The 21,646-nt window shown below is 35.0% G+C and overlaps 1 protein-coding gene across 1 annotated transcript; it reads left to right on the top strand.

Annotated features, from left to right (window-relative positions):
- The first annotated feature begins 19,268 nt into the window (after positions 1–19,268).
- On the top strand, positions 19,269–20,063 carry LOC131166839 (uncharacterized). Its single transcript, XM_058125434.1, has 2 exons — positions 19,269–19,312; positions 19,586–20,063. Exons 1-2 carry the CDS (start codon positions 19,278–19,280, stop codon positions 20,022–20,024), a joined length of 474 nt encoding a protein of 157 aa, XP_057981417.1. The 5' UTR covers positions 19,269–19,277; the 3' UTR covers positions 20,025–20,063.
- The last annotated feature ends 1,583 nt before the right edge of the window (positions 20,064–21,646 follow it).

Below are 21,646 nucleotides of genomic sequence, written 5' to 3'. Positions count from 1 at the left end.
AAAAAAAATTTAGAATTTTTTGAAAATTTTTATCAACAATTTTATGGGATTTTTAAAGACTTTTTCTCCATTTTTTAATTTTTTTTTTATATGAGTAAAAATGACTTAAAATATTTTTTATTCATTTTTCCTAATTTTTAAATATTTTTTCTGATTTTTTTAATACTATTTTCCCAATTTTTAAAATTTAAAAATCAATTAAAAAATATTTAAATTAAAGAAATTGACTCAGACGATTCGAAACGAGTCAGACTAGTTCAACTAATCTAAATCGAGTCAAACGGTCAACTTAGGTTGACCCGGTTGGGAAAATGGGTTACCTTGTGTCACCCAGCGATTGTGACATGGCGCTGGTATTTTTTTTTTTTTACGTAACCTGCCACACGGCATCATTCAGCGAGTATTGGGGGTTTGACTCAAATCCAGATTTTGGATCTAGGCTTTGAGACCTAGATTCAGTACCTAGGCTTATTTGGAGCATTTTGGAATAATTCATTTTAGACCAAGACCGAATTATGCTTAGAGATTTCATTCAAATTCAGACTTAAACTACAAAGTCCTAAATCTAAAATTAGTCAATTTTAAACATATAAGAAACTGAAACAGGAACCAAAATTGAAAGAATGTATATCAACCTCTATTTTTGAATTTTTTTCTGCAAAATTACACTCTTATGCTTGCACGAACTCTTCTAATTCTTTATCGTTATGCCCTTTTTTTCAGCTTCTATGCTTGAACCTTTTCAATCTTCAATTCTTCCTCCGCTTAGACCTTTAGTCAAGAGTATTTTTATTTTATTTTTTTGAATACTCTCAAACTCATAGTCTCTTAGTTTTTCTTACACTCTCAACATCCAAGACTTTTCTCTAATTTTTCCCCAATTTGCCTAATAAAATTCCCTTTTCTAATCTTCTTCCCTTAACTTTTTTTTTTTTTTTCAGTGAATAATTCCTCTCTTTAACTGTGTCTATTACCCTTTTGAAGTTCATTATTTATAAGTCTGGTAGAACCATTCCATCGATTCTGATTTGATTAATCAAAATTTATCTGATACGTCAAATTTAAGTTGAAAGCTCAATTTACTCTACATTAAACTCTAATTTTACCCACATCTTAATTATGCAATCTCACATGTCTAATTTCTTTTTTACCTTTTGTGCTTGCACGCTTAAAGATCCTAGCCCACTAGATTTCTTCCATGTTTTTTTTATTTTTATTTTTTATGTACTCAATATTTTTTTTATTTTTTTGTGTATTTTATCATTTTATTGAATTAATGAATTTACACAATTATGTATGTAATTTAAAAAATACGCTAAGCAAAAGACCTAAATGGGCTATATAAGTCATAGACAAAATTGGGTGTCTATAGTTGTCCCTTGGCTTCCTATAGTAGTAAATCTATAAAGATAGAAGACACAAAATTTGAACTAGCCATTATATAGCAAAATCCTAACAATAGTTAATATGTGGATTTACTAAGGTGGATGAATTTAGGTCAAATCAACAAACTCATAGAGTAAGGTGTAAAATGTCCTAGTTTATGACATGATCACTGCCATGGATTTAGGAACTATGCCTCGTGCCATTAAGGTAGATAAATCATCACAACTTAAAAATGACTGCTCAGATTTGAGAACTAATGCAATATGCCTCTAAGACAACCAAAGGAAACGACTATTTAGATTTTGGAGCTATTGTCACATGCCTATGAGATAACCAAAACAACTTAGAAGTGACTACTCAGATTTGGGAACTATTGTCACATGCCACTGAGATAACCAAAATAACTTAGAAGCGACTACTCGGATTTAGGAACTATTGCCACATGCCCCCGAGATAGCTAAAATAACTTAGAAATGACTACTCAAATTTAGGAACTATTGCCAAATGTCTTCAAGATAGCCAAAACAACTTGAAAACGACTATCCAAATTTAGGAACTACTATCACACGCCTCTGAGGTAGCGAAAGCAACTTGGAAGCTACTACTCGGATGTGGAAACTAATATCACGTGCCTCTGAGATAGCCAAAACAACTTAGAAACGACAACTCAAATTTGGAAACTATTGTCACATACCTCTGAGATAGCCAAAATAATTTAGAAGTGACTACTCGGATTTGAGAACTAATGTCTCATTCCTCTGAGATAGCCAAAATAACTTGAAAGCGACTACTAGGATTTGGGAACAAATGCCACATGCCTCCAAGATAACTTGGAAGTGACTACTTGAATTTGGGAACTAATGTCACGTGCTTCCTAGATAACCAAAATAACTTGGAAGTGACTACTCAGATTTGGGAACTGATGTCACATGCCTCCAAGATAGCCAAAATAACTTGAAAGTGACTACTCATATTTGAGAGCTAACGTCATATGCCTCCGAGATAGTCAAAATAACTTGGAAACTACTACTTAGATTTGGAAACTAATGTCACATGCCTCCGAGATGGCCATAATAACTTGAAAGCAACTACTCCATTTTGGGAACTAATGTCACATGCCTCTTAGATAGTCAAAATAACTTGGAAGTGGCTACTTGGATTTGAGAACTAATGTCACATGCCTCCGAGATAGACATAATAACTTGGAAGTGACTTCTCATATTTGGGAACTAATGTCCCAAGTATTCGAAGTAGACAGAACAACTTGGAAAGAACTACTCAGATTTGAGAACTAATGCCCCCATAGCCTAAGTAGAACATAAAACCATTCCAATTTATGAAAGGCAATAAATTGAAGAAATGATAAGTAAAATGAAAACTATTCACAAAATCTATGAAAGAAATTTGTATGATATAAACATTATGATGCGTGAATTGAAGACACATACTAACTCCGCTTATGCAATGATTTTACAAAAAGCATGTTGATTGCTTCCTATTACTATTGATGTTATGCATATAATGCATGAAGATGCGCAAATTTCCTGCTTAATTAAGTGCTTGTGAACCAACACCTATCCAATCAATAGACTAGATTCTGAAACCAATTTTTCCATATCTCAATTTTGGTTATCATTTTACAAATTCCAATCTATAGAGAATAAATTTCATGTTTTTTCAATGATGCCCCTTCAATAAATTATGATCTTGAGTAGAAAATACTACTCGTGTTGTATTATGTGAGTGCCCCTGGATTTTTTCTTCTCACAACTTGGCATATCGTCTGCTCTAGGCTATGTGTGACTCAACTTGACCTGTTTATTTCAAGAATGTTGACTAACCAATGTTTTTACTGAATTTTCATGACTATGGCACCATTTAAGGATTGCACTTTTAATGTTTAAATCATTTTGAAGTTAAATGAATAAAAGATAACACGATCTCATGAGGGATACAAATGAAATGCAAAAACTTGTATATTTTCCTAGTTTCAACACTTGTTGAATAAAAAGTGGCTTTACCAGTACTCTTAACACCGTGTAGCCATCAAGGCAATAAGCGAACACCTCCTCTCTCTCTTTTTGTACCCCAAACTCCCTTTCTTCATTTTCTTATTATGGGGAAAAGTAGAGTCAATATTGCCCATATGATACATCCACTTATTCACTATTCCACTATAAATTTGACGCCAACTTCCAATAGTACCTTCTTGATTTGTGTTCCATAAGTCTTTCCATCCTGAATTGCAATTAATGTCTTATCAGGTATTTTGATCAGCATGCCAATTTCAGGGTGAGCTTAAAGACACATGATGAAACATAGGCTAAGGGTACAAGCTTTCAAAAGAATAGGAAAATTAAGGCTTAAAAACCTCTCCCCAAAATGACATTTATGCCTGTAGTGGTGCAAGTTGACCACACTTGTTCTCTAAACAAGCTACCTACATACCTTATTAGGATCATGTGTCATAATGTAGTTCAAACTCTATCAAGTTTAGCAATTCATTTGAGGTACTGACACATGCCAATCAGGCCAAGACTTACATTTTGGACTCTATTGTAGGTTGAGGGTATAGTCTAAAGAAGGAAAAGATTTAATAAGACTCAAAGTCATCAATTTATTAGGGTAACGTTAGTCAAGGATCACCTATAAAGTATGCCCCTGATCATTTTTCCTTATTTTTTTTCTTTTCTTCTTCTTCTTTTACTATATCTTTTGCTTTTCCTTTTTTGGGGGGATTTTGGTTCCCTTTTTTATTTGGGATTCACTTAGGGCTTCATACTAATATTCTTGAAATTGCCACAATGTAGGGGATGATCCTTTGATGACGTAGTCAAGAAATAAATTTTTCAAGCTCAACAAGGCAAGCAAGGGATTTCTTATTTGAATTAATTTTGGGTAGAAGAAAGATGGTATGCCCTCCTTTTGACAATAATCATTGCCTCAAATGAATCACTAGACACTAGAGAACCCAAATCCAGGTTAAATTTTTGGTAAACTAAATTTAAGAAAAAGTTAGCTTAAAATTAAGGCTCAAATTAATTAACGAGTGATAAGTCAATGTATTATTCAATCCTTTTGGGTATACTGGCTGGCCAAAGATGAGTCATCCATCATTTGATTAGAAAATAGTCATTACACCCATAAAATACTAACCATAATTTAGAATAAAAGGTCAAGGAATCTTGCTCATTGATCTTCACAATATACATTACATTAAGCAAAATACTTTTTTACAACATCTGAATTGATAAAGTGTGGTAGATAATATTCATCAATATCAGCTAACAATATAGCTCCTCTTGATAAAGCCCTTTATAGTTTGAAATCCATTTCCCACAGGGATTCTTATGCACTGTCAAAATCTTCTTTTTAACTAATCTTCTTAAAATTCTCGAGAATGCACTGTTGGAGTGGGATCCCTACTAGGACACCAATGAGGAGGTTTTTTTATTATTATTATTTTTTCATTATTTTAATTTTTTAAATTATATATATATATATATATATATTGCACCATTGATTGGATTCTTGAAGCCAGTTATCAACTCTAGATCTTTCTCTTTTTTTCTCTCCTTTTTTTTTTTTTCATTTTTTCATTCTTTTAATTTTTTAAATTATATATATTGCCCCATTGACTCGATTCTCGAAGCCAATTATCGACTCTAGAAGTTTTGCACCAGTAAAATTATTTGTTGTATCCCCACATGAAACACAAGCAAAACTAGACAAAATTTGGCAAAATGTGACAAATAAAGGATGATGTAATGAGATGAGACTTAAATGCAATTTATTTCATTTAAATTCAAAATAATCTGAACAAAAAGAATTTATGGGCGGATTCCTCTTATTAACATGAATGAAGGAATTCATAACGTCCTTTGGATTTCATTGATTTCATCATCACTAGGTACTCAAGCACATGTCACTTATTTAATCCAATTTTCCACTGTCACTTCTGTGTCGGATTGATCCACCGCTGAAGTTGACAATCAATCAATCTTCCAACCTAGCATGGAATTCCACTAAATAAGACCTTCCTATCATTACAACTTTCTCCTATCATGGATGGGTAGGGCAATGGATTATGTTGGCCCTAAAGTCGAGTCTAGAGGGGGTGGTGAATAGTCTCTTTTGTGTATTTTTGTTTTTCTCTACAAAATATAAGTTTTGACAAGATAGAAGTAATTATATCACAATATATAAAATATAAATCATGCATAAGACATAAATAACAGAGTGGGGAAAAAAAGCTCGACAAATAATTTTAATGTGGTTCAGCCTCTTGCCTATGTCCACGCCTTTAAGACACACTCAAGGATTCCACAATCCAGTATCAACCTCCTTTACCAGCAGAGAAGCCTTTACACGTTGCTCACCCAGAGCCTTTCAGTAAGGTTCACCAAGAATCCTTGCAATCCGATTCACTAAGAACCTTTACACGGGAACCAATCCCTATTGCTTACAAAGAGCCCAAACAAGGGAACCAAACCCTTTAACACTTGGTTCACAAAGAGCCTTTATTAGATGAAAAAGAATTACAAACCAAGCTGATATTTGATACAACACAAACCTAACACAAATCTCTCAAGTAATGGTCAACACAAGATTAGAGAGATAGAGAGTGATGTGAACCTCAAACAACACGCGTTGAGACTCAATAAACAATGTTGGAATGCTTGCCTAAGAAAGCTAAAATTCAGATTTTTGATAGGAAACTCCGACCCAACGTTTATAAATGAAACGTGAACCAAAAGTATAAAGTAACAAATCCCGACCCAATGATTATAACTTAATCATGAACCAAAGGTATAAAGTAACAAACTTTGACCCAATGATTATAATTGCATCACGAACCGAAGGTATAAAATCTCGACCCAATGATTATAATTAAATCACGAACCAAAAGTATAAAATTTGAATGCCACAAGGAAGGATTCCTTGATAAGTTCACAAGTTCTCAAAAGAACCAGAAGAAACAAAGCCTCACATTTTTATTCCATTATGTTGTCCTCTTACAATGGTGAGATATATATAGCTAACATGGGGGACAAGGATATTAAACACTTAACAATTCCCACACAAACATGGGAGACAAGGACATTAAATATTTAGCAATTCCCACACAAACATGGGAGACACACATAATAAAAACACCAACTTACTAGACACATTAATGACTTTCACAACTTAATAAAACCCATGCAAGCTAAGTTGTCTTACAATATTACACCATTAAGTCAAATCCCATATTTGAATTAGCACACAATTATAAAGGAGATTACAACCATTAAGCAAGATCAACTCCATCAAAAACTTGGATTAAGTTTTATTAAACCTTCATCTTTCTTAAGGCCAAACTTGGAGTGCCCCGTTTTTGAAAAAGCCCAAATATCTTGAATAAGCCCATGAAGTGCTTCTTTGATCTTCTTGGATCTCCCTCTGGTGATAGGGCCAACTAAAACATGCAATGGATCCTTCAATGGTGCTCATTGATTCTCATCATTCCCCCTCTCTTCAAAAGGATTCGACCTCAAATCCATGTAATATTAAACCAATATAACAAGAAAATATTGTAGAAACAACGAATCAAAGGAGTAGGAAAAAAAAATATTTTTGCTTTCTTTTTTTTTTGACGTCTCTTTTTTCTTTCTTTCTTTCTTTCTTTCTTTCTTTCTTTCTTTATTTTCTTTTCTTTACTAACATCTTTTTTTTTCTTTTTTTTTTTCAACTTGGTACACATCACAAAACAAGAACAATGAAACAAAACGAAAGATAAAAAGATAGAATGATAGCAAGAAACGAAATATAAAAGGATAGTAAACCTGATTTTAGAACCTAAGCTCTGATACTAAATGATGCGAACCTCAAATCGACATGTATTGAGACCCAGCAAACAATGTTGGAATGTTTGTCCAAGAAAGCTAAAATTCAGATTTTTGATAGGAAACTCCGACCCAATGTTTATAAATGAAACATGAACCGAAAGTATAAAGTAACAAACCCCGACCCAATGATTATAACTTAATCATGAACCAAAGGTATAAAGTAACAAACTTTGACCCAATGATTATAATTGCATCATGAACCGAAGGTATAAAATCTCAACCCAATGATTATAATTAAATTATGAACCAAAGGTATAAAATTTGAACGCCACAAGGAAGGATTCCTTGATAAGTTCACAAGTTCTCAAAAGAACCAAGAAGAAACAAAGCCTCACATTTTTATTCCATTATGTTGTCCTCTTGCAATGGTGAGATATATATAGCTAACATGGGGGACAAGGACATTAAACACTTAACAATTCCCACACAAACATGGGAGACAAGGACATTAAATATTTAGCAATTCCCACACAAACATGGGAGACACACATAATAAAAACACCAACTTACTAGACACATTAATGACTCTCACAACTTACTAAAAACCCATGCAAGCTAAGTTGTCTTGTAATATTACACCATTAAGTCAAATCCCATATTTGAATTAGCACACAATTATTAAGGAGATTACAACCATTAAGCAAGATCAACTCCATCAAAAACTTGGATTAACTTTTATTAAACCTTCATCTTTCTTAAGGCCAAACTTGGAGTGCCCCATTTTTTAAAAAGCCCAAATATCTTGAATAAGCCCATGAAGTACTTCTTTGATCTTCTTTGATCTTGCTCTAGTGATAGGGCCAACTGAAACATGCAATGGATCCTTCAATGGTGCTCATTGATTTGAGGTCGAATCCTTTTGAAGAGAGGGGGAATGATGAGAATTAGGGGTGGCAAAAAGGGTGGGCGGGCCGGGTTTGTGCGGGTCACCAACGGGCCGGGTCGTAAACGGATCGGGTCTTTAACGGGTCGAGGTTAAACGGGTGTCAATCATATAAACCCTAACCCGCCCATTTAATAAACAGGAGGGTCGCGAGTTACCCATTTAAAAAAATATATTATTTTAAAATTTGAAAACCCCAAATTACAACACATCTCTCTTTTATTTATTTAAAAAATTAAAGCCCCAAATTACAGCACATCTCTCTTTCACAATTGAAGGGGAATTAAGCTTCCTCACTTGTCGCATCTCTCTCTCTCTCTCTCTCTCTCTCTCTCTCTCCCTCTCCCTCTCTCTCTCTCTCTCTCTCAGCTTCCTCACTTATCAAATTCAAACAAAATCAGTATACCATTAAGCCAGTAAGCCTGAATGACCACGATTCAGCTGGAGACGAAGATGGAAACTGGGACGAAGACGCCGGCGAGCCACAAGAATGACCAGATTTGTTCTAGCAAATCGACCAAACGTGAGTGAAGAACTGCGAAGTCAAAGTTCAAACTAACCTACAAGGCTACGAGGTTGCGATTACGAGAGTAAAGAGCGAGAGTCAAGGGCTTAAGAGGCGAGAGGATATGCCGCATAAGAGGAGGTTATCTGCGAGAGAGAGGTGGAGCCATGGAGTCGGGGTTGGGATTTTGTCGGAGAGGGAAGGATACTGCAACTCTGCAACTGGGATGATTGATGAAGACGGCCGCCTATCTCCCATGCGACGAAGCAGAAGGAATGAAGGTAGTGAAAGCCAGTGGAAGGCAGCCACGACCACAAGGAAATTTAGGGTTTCATGGAGTAAAGTTAATGTGTAATATATATAGGAATATGAGCAAAATAAACGGGTCACCCAATGGGTGACCCGACCCGAACCTGGTTGATCCATTTATAAACGGGTCAACCCGTGACTCGCCCGTTTATTAAACGGGTTGACTTTCTTAAACCTGAGCCTGTTTAAAATGGACGGGTCCGAGTGGCCAAACGGGTTATGACCCGTTTTGCCACCCCTAATGAGAATCAACAAGCACAATCAAAGGATCCATTGCATGTGCCTGTTGGGCCTATCACTAGAGTGAGATCCAAAAAGATCAAAGAAGCACTTCATGGGCTGATTCAAGATATTTGGGCTTATTCAAAAATGGGGCACTCCAGGCTTGGCCCAGAGAATGATAAAGGCTTAATAAACTTAATTCAAGTTTTTTATGGAACTAATCTTGTTTAATGGTCATAATCTCCTTATTAATGGTGTGCTATTCAATTATGGAATTTGACTTTATGGTGTAATATTGTAAGACATAGCTTGCATGGGTTTTTAGTAAGTTGTGAGAGTCATTAATGTGTCTAGTAAGTTCATGTATTTATTATGTGTGTCTCCCATTCTTGTGTGGGAATCACTAAGTATTTAATGTCTTTGTCTCTCGTGCTTGTGTGGGAAATGCTAAGTGTTTAATGTCCTTGTCTCCCATACTAGCTATATATATCTCACCATTGTAAGAGGACAATATAATGGAATAAAAATGTGAGGCTTTGTTTCTTCTTGGTTCTTTAGAGAACTTGTGAACTTATCAAGGAATCCTTCTTGTGGCGTTCTAATTTTATACCTTTGGTTTGTGATTTAATTATAATCATTGGGTCGAGGTTTTATACATTTGGTTCTTGATGCAATTATAATCATTGGGTCAGGGTTTGTTATTTTACACTTTCGATTCACGTTTCATTTATAAACGTTGGGTTGGAGTTTCCTATCAAAAATCTGAATTTTAGCTTTCTTGGGCAAGCATTCCAATATTGGTTGCTGGGTCTCAAGGCATGTCGATTTGAGGTTCGCATCAAAGAGATTCTGAGCACTTGAGATGATGAACTAAATGCAAAGTGCTTGTGAATGATATTCTAAAGATGTTAGTAACTAAGATCAATCTTTAAACAAGTCTTTGGGCTTATATATATAGGCAAATTAACAAACTAGCCATTATATGGTCGTTGGGCATTTAAAATAATTAAATATTTTAGAAAATAGCTATTTTTCACCCATTGGACTTTGAGTCTTGACGCAAACCATTGACGGTTTCCCCAAACCATTGACTGTTTCCTCAGGCAAAAAATCATTCAACTCTCTACCTAAAACCGTCGATGCACCTCACCAACCATCAACAATTTGCCCTATTTTTTTCTTTATCTAAACCTTCTCATTTGTGAAAATTGTTAACACAAAGGTTGTGGGATTTTTTTCTAGCTTTCCGCAGATACCAATATCGCTCTTTTTGGAGTTCTATAGCAGATGTTATGCTCCAAATACTAAAGGTTGTTTCAAGAAATTTGAGAGAGGAATTTGAGTGGTGCATATATCACCCCAAAAAATAAGGTTATTAGTGATTGTTTTAAATAGTCTCTAATAATCAAAAAACTGTTACTAATAGTATTAGTCATGGTTCGGTCAATATTGGTGACAATTTTAAACTAGTCACCATATCTGCGACAACTAATACTTATTAAGGACGAATTATACAAACCGTCACTAATAGTGGAGTGATAGTAATGGAAAAAAATCGTCACTAGTAGCCTATGACCATCACTATAAATTATACATATTCTCGGCTCAAATTCGTCACTAAAGTTCAAGTATTATTGAAGGTTTTAATAACTGTCACTAATATGACTGCATTAGTGACAATCAACAAACCATCACTAATGGTACGCTTTTAGTGACGGTTATAAAAACCGTCACTAATAATATATTATTAGTTATGGCTGTAGAATCGTTACTAATATTTTGCCTTTAGTGATGAATTTGACCTAAAAAAAATGATGATTCTATAGTGACAGTTTCTAAACCGTCACTAATACTTTGTCTTTGCAAACCGTCACTAATGCTTTGAAATAATAATTTTTTTTAATTCCTATAAAAACCTGTAATTACATTTTAGTATACATAAAATTAAACTTGAATTTTTAAAACATTCATAAATCAGTAAAATTTAAAATACAAATTGTTCAAAATTCAAATACATACAAATACAAATTCAAATTAAAATATACAAATTAATTCTATTAAGATAACTAGAAATACAGGAAAATTTAAAGTTGTGTGCATCCGACCTAATTGTAGTGCTTGGCATCGTCGTAGTATTCTGACAGCCGCAAATCCTACAAAATAATAATAGTACAAGAAATTAACAAGTATATAATGTTTGAACATGTATATATATATATATATATATATATATATATATATATATATATATACTATAATTAAAAATGATTTGATAATCAAATGATCGGACATTAGGACATAGTGTAAAAAAATGATACAGTTGTAACTAACTAAATTTGATCAGTCAGAATTCACTCCACTTGGTTTGGACCTCGTATGCCCGAATTGTAAGCTAAGTGTTTAATTAAACTAAGTTTACTAAGTTTGTTTGTATTCTAACTTTTGTTTGCTTTTTGAGTATGATCCCTATTTTGATGTTGATAAAGTATCTGTATCTTATGTGTGCACTTAGTGTGTCAACAGGTTTACATTTCAATACGGATATAAGATACGAGAAAGTGGAAGCCTAATGGACTTAAAGATTATGCCTTTCAAGAGAATTCCACGTAGAAGAGCAAAGAAGAAAAAAGACATTTGTGTATTTTAATTGTAATTGCATTTGGTTTTTATATTATGGTATATAATAACTGCATCTCATGCATGATAAGAATTAAATGCTCAAAGGCCATAGTCTGACCATAGGAAAATCAAAAGACCATAGAATGACTATAAGAATCCCTTAAGCCTAAATCTTATACTTAAAATGATAGAGATAAAAACTTATTAGGTGAAAGAGGTATTACCTTGACTTTTCAAGTGCCTCAGTCGGCCATCCTATTGTGTTATAAGAGCCTTGGTCGACCGAACTGGCCAGAAGTCAAAAGTTTGACTTGTGTTGGTCAACCGACATTGTTTTGAAGCAACCTTACTTGGTCGATCAAACCTTGTGTTAGACATTGTTCACCTGCCCCAGTCGACCGAAGTATTAGCTATAATTCGTCATGGTTGATCGAACCAATTGAGTAGCCGACTGACCTTTTTGCTTGGTCGATCAAACCCACGAAGGGTTCAAATCGCCTCATGATTGATCAAGACCCGTTCATTAGTTAACCGAGCTTTGCCTAAAATTTCAGTTCTTTTGCTTGGTTGGTCGACCGGCTCTTGACCTTGGTCGACCGAACCTCTCAAGTTAACAGGTTTTTACCATGGTTAACAAGGGTTAATTTATAATTAAAATTGTTAAACTTTTTTCTAAAATTCCCCTTGTATCCCCAATGGTCATATTTTCACCCAATTCTATATATACCCCTACATGATTCATAATTAGCAAGATGATTAGTTAGAAAAACTTCTCAAATTTTTATATCCTATCTTCATCTTCCTAAGCCTATTTTTCATCCTCTCTTTATTGTTACTTTGAAAAATCAATTTCTAAAGAGAGTGCTTTACATATATTGCGCATTTGTTTTTAAATCATATAGTATTTACTCTCATATTGCATTTACTTTTCATATTCTATTTGAGAGTATTATTCATGTTTCTCTCATATTATCTTTGGCAAATATTTTTGGTGGAGAAATATATTCTTTGCTTGTGAATCTTGCACATCCATTGCAAGATTCAAAGGCTCACTTGCTTGTACTTGCAAAATTATTTTTGAGTCATAAACCCTAATATCTATTGTGCTTGATATTTGAAAAATCTTATTGAGATATTTGCTTATGGTTGTAGAGAATCTTTGAGTATTCATATTGTGATCATACCATTTTGATTCAAAGATCTCACTCACTCACACATATACATATAGATGCACATATTATTGTGAGTTGATATATTGTTTTAACCAAATATCACTTGAGCATAAATCCTTATCATACGTGAGTGTATTGAGCATATTGTAGTACATATTAGCTTAGTGTAAGAAGCATCTTTATTGTACACATTTGTTATCATTTGTTGTATTCCCAACGTATGGTCGGAAGAGGGAGACTTGCCCTGTGAAAAGTCCCGAATTGCTCAAACTTGGTTAGAAAAGCACTGGATAGACTTAGACCCGATTAAGAAAGTCTCATACTGGTTTAGATCCGGTTAGGAGAATTAGGTGCACCATCCTATAAGGTGTTGTAAATGGTATCGCTCCACCCGTAAGTGGGCATTAGTAGTGAATCATCTTACTCGTGAGCTTGAGGCAGGGACGTAGGCAGTATTGGCTGAACCTCGATAACATATCGTGTGTGCACTTTATATTTTTGCAATTTATTTTCCGCACCTATATGTTATTGTTTAATGCTCTTATTATTTTACATATGCACTTTGAATGATTGTGAATTAGTGAGAATAGTTTATTTGATTTAATATCTGCTCAGTAATTTATCTGTTGAATTAGTATGTGTTTAAACAAACCCTAGGTTGTGTATTACTGTTGCTGGCTTAGTTAAACCTAGGAAGAAATTTTTTTAAATATCCAATTCATCCCCCCCTCTTGGGAATACACCATTTCCAACAACTTTACTTCTAAGTGGGGAAAAAGTTCTAGAAGAGGAGTTTTTAGGCACCGTCAGCTCTGGCATATCCAGGTTAATGTGACGGATGTGCCGGGACTGACCCCATTCAGTTTGGACTTTGTATGCCCAAATTGGACTCCTAGGTGCTTAAAATGAACTAAGTTTTACTATGTTTGTATGCTAACTTTGCTTCTAAATGGGGAAAAAGCTCCCGAGGAGGAATTTTTGGGATTTCATGAAAATGTATTTATTATTGTATAGTATTTAATTTCAAATAAATATGTATAATGTAGAATTATGTCGAAAATAATGCTGTTGATCAGAAATATGTTTAATACCTCTTGTGTGGCATGAGTAAAATTTACCATGGAAGATTATAATGATGGAATATTATGGTTACAAAATAAGTATGTTTTATTGCTTCCAGGAAAATGTTAAAATGATACAGGGATTTTTCAAACTAAGGTTTTTATATGATATGTCGGTGTACGAGCCAAGGTTTTTATATGATATATCAGCGTACGGGCAGAGGAATTTATATGATATATCCACATATGGGGCGAGGTTTTTATATGATATGTCGGAATACAGGTCGAGTGTTTTATATGAAATACTGGCATACAGGCCGTGATTTATAAAATACAAAATGTCAACGTAAGGGCCGTAAATTTTATATAATATGTTATACAAAGATGTATGAAAATATTAACATGACATATATGATTATGTAATAGTCATATATCATTATTTGGAAATATGTTATATGTTATCAGAACCTAGTTGGCTTGGTTTAGACTTTCACGAAACACGGTACCATAGCTATATGATCACGATTATGTTTATGTTAGTGCTACACCTTGCCATACGGAGCAATAGGAGATCGGAAATCGATGTTGTTGACCTTATCGGTCACGCACGGTTTTGATTATGATAAATACTCATAATATCTAATGAGTATATGAGATTATGTGCAGGAACATCAATCGTCAAGATCAAGATGTGAAGACCAATTTATATTTATGATTATAATATATGTCATTCATGTAAAGGGTTTATAATAGTAATTAGGGCTTTTTGTATGTAATAATCACACATCACATGCATGGTCAAATATGTAAGCTCATAATACAAATGACCTTTAAAATGACCTTGGAGTTTACCCTTTGGTCGACCAACACCGAATTCTTTTGGTTCCTTCAAATTGGACCTAAAGAGACCTTAGGACACTCACCTTTGCACTCATATATGTTAGGCACTTGAATAGGGTGTTTGTGAACCAAAACAGGACCAAAATGCACACTTTGTGCACTTTTGGTTGACCGACCTTGGCAATTCATTCTGCCTCGATCGATCGAAACCGATATGGGTCAACCGGTTGACCACAATTCGGTTGCCCAAACCATGTCTAGTCATTTCACCCTGGTCGACCGAAACCTCCTGAGGTCAACATTTTGACCACCTAGTCAATCGAGCCCAAATTGCATTGCAACTGTCTGGTCGACCGAGGGTCCTCGAGAGAAATCCCAACTATCTGGTCGATCAAATCACCCAGTTCAAAATAGCCTGTTCGACCAAACCTCGATAAAATGGAAAAATCACCTCGAACATGTATGTCGAGTTGACTGAGTCCCAAGTTCAAAAATGGCCTAGTCGACCAAGCAATATGAACTTCAGTCGACTGAAAGGTTTCTGGTCGACCGGGTCTCTCGGGTTGCCCTGCGTTTTTACCGTGGTAAACTTATTTTTATCAGGGTTAAAATACTTTAAATATCATTAATCTTTTCTAATAATTTCGGCTATGTCCCCAACGGTTATATATCATGGGGTGTCTATATGTACCCACTAATTTTGGATTATTAGTAGTAGATTAGCGGATTTGATTAGAGAAAATTCTATGATAATCCAAAAACCTATAATACTCATTTTCATACTAAAACCAGTCATACTTACCTTCTCCCATTGCTCATACTTTTTGTAAGTTGATTGAGTGTTTATTGCTATAGGTTTGCTCTCCTATTTGTATTTGATTGATTCAATTTTAACGAGAGCTAAACCGGAGTATTCTTAGGGAGCTTTGTACATAAGTCTATCCTAAGAAGACTTGCCTAAGCTTCTGAGTATTGCATTTGTGTTGCAATATCTTAGGAAGCTTGTATTTGTCTTTGTGTTGCAAAAACTCTTTTAAAACATACTCAAATATTTTGTGTGATTTATATTGATATATCTTTGAGAAGATATTTGAGTTTGTAATATAATCTTTGTTGCAATATCTATTTGCATATCATTTTCTGAATACAAAGACTATACATTTTTTGCAAACCAGGCATATACATTATCTACTATTTACGTGATTGATATATCCCTTAAACTGATACATTTGAAACTTGCTTGACATCTTTGTGTGAATCTGTAGATTAAATATCTTGTGATACAAAGATTGCTTGTTGATACTCTCACGCACTCATTACACTAATAGAAAATACATTTGAGAGTTGAAATATTAGACCACACTGAGCTTACTTATTAAATCATCTTGTGATGTATGTGACTGAGCGCATCCAGGTACATATCTGCTTTACACGAAAGCACAATCACTATACTGATATTGTTTGATTGCAAATACTATTGTATTTCCAGGCACAGACCTGAAGAGGAAGACTAACCCTTTGAAATAGTCTTGGATTGGCTTAGACCTGGTTAGGAAAGTTAGGTGCGCCATCCTATTAAGGCGTGTAGTTTGAGGTCAGCCCCGCTAATTGACTTGGTTGTAAAGATTAAGGTCAACCCTGTGCTAATTGACCTGGTTTGTATCAGTGCCGTTCCACCCTTAAGTGAGCCTTTAGTGGAATTCGGGCTTGCGAGCTAGAGGTGAGGACGTAGGCACAGTTGGCCGAACCCCGATAACATATCGTGTGTTTGTTTACATTTCTGCACTTTATATTTACCGCACATATATGTTATGGTATGAATGATGTGCATGATTTAAATTCCGCATATTTTATTCATCGAAACATTTGGAATTGTGTATAAAGATCCTAGGTTACCAAATCATATTAACTTATGACTTAACCTAGGAGAAAAGTTAAATTTCCAATTCACCTCCTCTTGGGAATATACCAATTCTAACATATGTGGTTTATTGTAGCACAGGCGTCCCTCTGGTGTTCGGACCAAGAGAGGCAGACCCATCGTACTTACAGACTTTTGTTTGATCTAGTGTGGTCAGCCAGCCATTGCTAGGTCCCGTCTTCAGGCCGCACAATCCAGTTATGTGGAGGTAAAACATGACACCAGCTAGCTAACCATCCAAGATGTTTTCTATGTACAGTTATATGAAATGATCTATGTGTATGAAAATTCAGTATGTTATACCATGATATGATAAAACATGTTTCTCTAGATATGATACAGACAATTTTATCAAGTATGTTCATGTGTTGTTATATGTATAACACGAAAATACTCAAGTTGTCACACACTGATATTAGTTTATTTCCCTTACTGAGAGGTGTCTCACCCCAGTTATATAAATATTTCATGAGCCCTAGATAGAAGAGCGGATAGAGCTCCGCAACGTTAGGATTCATCTGACCTGCCCTATTTGAAAGGTAAGTATTTTGCTATAGTCACACAGATTTTTGGGTGGTAACCCTAGGCCACTTTTGGATATTTTGGGATATGTGTATGTATATGATAGTGTAGTAAGACTCTGGTATTGTGTTGGTTGGACAATTTGATATGTATATGATTTTACGCTTCCTGCTACTTAGATATCAGTATTGTATTTCAGGTATACCCCTGGTACCCTTGGGTTCAGGTGGATTGTGATTTACTAGGTTGATTATGATTTACCAGAATTATTATATTGGATATTAATATGGAAAAAAATATATATGGTAAAATAAGCAGGTCGTTACAAGAGCAGTGGAAAGAGATGCATTACCAGTCATACGAATAGCCTAGCTATTATGTCATATAGTTCAATTGAGGAGAGGTGGATAAAGGATCCAAAAGACCGAGACTCAACTGAGACAAAGGGCATTGGCGGAGTAGACTCGAAATTGGCAACAGCTGCAGTAGATTTGTTGCAACGGTAACAAGTCTCAATAGTGTGGCTAGGACGATTGCAATAGTTGCAAAACTTTTTGTTGGACTGCTTGTGACGATTGCCAGAGCTAGAGGCATCAAACCCTGATTGCAAAAGTTGCTATGTGGGAGCAGAGGGAGCAATAGCTAGAACATTTAGCTTATTCTGGGCTTGAAGCGTTGTAAGACTAGTTTCTTCTCCAACCAACTCATTTACATCAGTATCAATAGAGGGAGGAGGATTGCAATTAAGAAGCTGACCTCAAATGGGCTCATAGGCTTTGTCAAGTGACATCAAGAACTCATAGAGACGGAATTCACCTCAAATAGTAGCATATTGTTAAGCATCTTTTGAGATACCCAAGTTAGATCAGAAAGGTCAATTGGTCTCAAAGGAAGCAAAGCTGATCATAGTAGTCATTGATAGATTGCCCTGGTTCTTGCCGGAGCTTATGTAACTCAACCACTAGCTGATATTTCATGGATTCGTGAGAAGTGGAATATTGTTTGGCCAACATATTCCATGCAGATTTTGCATAATCAAAGCTGTCCAACAGATTGGAGATGGAAGGAATGGAAGTGTTCCAAAGCCAAGTAAGGATCATATGGTTATGACTATCTCATCAACTATGCGAACAGTGAATGCAGAAGCTTTTTTAGTTGCTCCCTTGACAAGAATAGTAATTGCACCAGCACAATATTGTCAAAGCATGTGACCCTTAAGAAAATTGCGTATAGCTTGAGACCAAGACAAATAATTCCTAGTCCCCTCCAATGTAGTATTAATGGGGTAAGGAAAAAATTTTCTTTTTTATCCATTTAGAGACACAATTTGCAAAAATAGACTGCAAAAAAAAAGAAATCTATGCGAAAAACTAGGTAAAGAGAACCTGGCCTGAAAAAGTCAACCCTAGGAAAGTCAACGGTCAAAGCTTGGGGCAACGGTCAATAGTGCTGACGTGGCGTGCTGACATAGCAGGCTAACGTGGCAAGCTAACGTGGCGTGATGATGTCAGCTAGGGCTGACATGGAAAGATGAAACAGGGGCATGGAGCGCATGTAGGCAGCAGGCGATTGGCATGTAAGGCGCGTGAGGCACGTGGACTCTAAAGCAGAAATGGTGGCGGCGCGTGCGAGCTCCGATGACGTCTTGGTTTCCACCAATGAGTAAATAGGCAAATGACGATCTTGATGGTACTTGCAGAAGTTTGATCGAAATGATGAACACAATGACGACAGAGGATGCAGTGGTTTGTGGTGTGGTTCCTTGTTGGCTACGGAAACGTGATAAGGAAGGAGCAACACCAAGAAAATAAGACTGCTAAGAAAAGGTCAGAGCAGTGGCTCTGGTACTAAGTTAGAAATATTGAACAAGTATTATTATTTTTCTTGTGCCTAAGAGTATACATGGGTGTCTATTTATATAGGAGGCACCGAGTGCTGTACAAATAAATATGAGTGCAGTTGAAGTAATAAGAGTGTATTACAAGTAAATAAGAGTTGTGTTTCGGCACAAAGTCTAATACACATTAACATCTTTAATTATATTATTTTCTGCTTTTTCATTTATTCTGTTCGATTCTTTTGTTTGAACATTAAAAACGAAGTTCCTCATGACGAAAAGCTTTCCCAAGACCCATTATTCTACTTGCAATTTTCCTTAATCATTTTTTCCCTCCCTCTGAAATAGTATTGGAAGCCTAATTGGTTTGATCTGGCAGAGATTGTAATATTAATTGTGGTAAAACTTCAATGCATGTAGGAAATGGGGAATGGAGAAGCTGGTGCACAGGGACGTGAAGAAAGGGGTCCGGAGGGACAAGAAGTACGCGATGCAGCCGCGCAATTGGTACGCGATGGGGGTGCACATGTCCCAGAACCTCGCCGGCAAGACCACCCACAAGACGGAGCGCCTCATCAATTACTTCCAATCGCGTCTCGCCGAGAGCCCTGCCGTGTCTTCCTCGACGCCACTGGCACCACGCACGACGGTGTACCCTACCTCTTCGACACCACCATGCGCGGCGTCGCCGCCTTTGTTAAGAGATTCGAGCCCAAATCCCTCGGCAGCCGCCTCCACCCAACTCGGCAATCCAGCTGGCTGTCATCTGAACGTCAAGGGTCCACCACTCTCTCCCGCTGGCTTTCCAAAATTTTTGCTTCTAAGCATCGATGTAAAGTTCTACCCGTATTTTTATTAAATATTTTTAATTAAATTAAAATTAATTTTAGAAAAAAAACTCTAATTTGGTATGATTTTATTTTTCTTTTTTGTTGTTTTTTTTTTTTTTTGCACATTAAATAAATAGATTAGGAAGTGTATTTATTTATGTTTCAGTTTTTTTGTTTTTGAGTTTTAAGTTATTTGTGGAAGAATTAAAAATTAAGTTCCATAATTTTCAATTGTCTTACCAACTTCTTGACAAAATATTTTGATAACTAAAACTAACACTTTTTTTAATTAAATCATTTATTTTTATACATTCTTTTTAATAAAATAAAATAATCATATGAAATTAAAATCTAATTAAAATTAAAATATCTATAAAATTTGAAAATAAAAATATTACATCATTTATAAAATATTTTTTATTATTTTTTAATCATCATGTACAATAAGGTTATTCTTGTAAAGGGAAATTCTGAAATATAATAATTAAGTAAAATAATTATAATAATCTTTTTTTATTATAGTTTTTTTAAATTAAATTATTTTATATTTTCATTATATTAATCATTTTTTAAAATTGTTATTTGAGTCAAGGACAAAAATGAATTGGTTTAATCAAGTTTTTAATTTTGTGTATTTTAAAAATATTAATCAAGTAGGCCGTTGGTTTTTTGTTTTAGTTTATGTTTTGATGTGGCTTTTAGTTTTCATTTTTCTCTTTTTTTTCATAATTTAAATAGTGATAACAAAGCCCTAACTTACTTGACAATTTAAACTACAATATTGTTATTCCTTGGCAAGAACATAAGAAAGAATTATCCTTAGTCTCTAGCACTAGCAAATCAACCTCTGCCCCTCCCGAGAAAAAGTTAGCCATATTGTTTGATAAAAGAACGTGTTAAAGAAAACTCAAAGGGTTGTATTGCAACAGTATGAAAGATGCTATGAGAAAGAGAAGCTAAAGGGTTTCACAAGTAGACGATGGAGGAACAAGAACACAATCACTTAGAAGAAACACCTTCACACCCCTAGCCAAATGCCAATGTTTAGGGTTTCTTAAGAAATGTTGCCAACTATCATTTACTTTACGCTCTCTCTCTCTCTCTCTCTCTCTCTCTCTCTCTCTCTCTCTCTCTCTCTCTGTTGATCAAACTTGCTAAGCATGTAAGCAAAGTAACGTTTGAATCAATTGTAACTCCCTTAAAGGATGTGGACAGTTTAAAGGAGATGTTATCCCTAATTAAAGAGAAGCTTAGGAAATTCCCCTTAAGAAAAGGTTACGTTAGGAACCTGCTACTCTCTTTCTCTCATGCAGCTCATTGATAGTTTAATGCCTTACCATAACCACCTTACGCATCAAATCTTGGTATATTATGTCTCTCTCACTCACTCTTTGAGCAATGGCAAGTCTTGTAGCATTGAAATTGATTGTATAAATATATATTGATGATATAGTTTTTGGTGCTGATCATGTTAGCCTGTGTAAAGTATTCCCTGACTTGATGAAAAATGAGTTTAATGGGAGACTTAAATTATTGTCTTGGATTGCAAATTATGCAATATGATGAGGGAACATTTATTAGTCAGTTTAAATATGCTAAGGAGCTCATGAAAAAGTTTGGAATTGATAAATGTAGAACTTTTAGAACTCTA

The sequence above is a fragment of the Malania oleifera genome, chromosome 10 (assembly GCF_029873635.1).
Source record: "Malania oleifera isolate guangnan ecotype guangnan chromosome 10, ASM2987363v1, whole genome shotgun sequence".
NCBI classification, from domain to species: domain Eukaryota; kingdom Viridiplantae; phylum Streptophyta; class Magnoliopsida; order Santalales; family Ximeniaceae; genus Malania; species Malania oleifera.
This window is presented reverse-complemented; position numbering and strand designations above follow the sequence as displayed.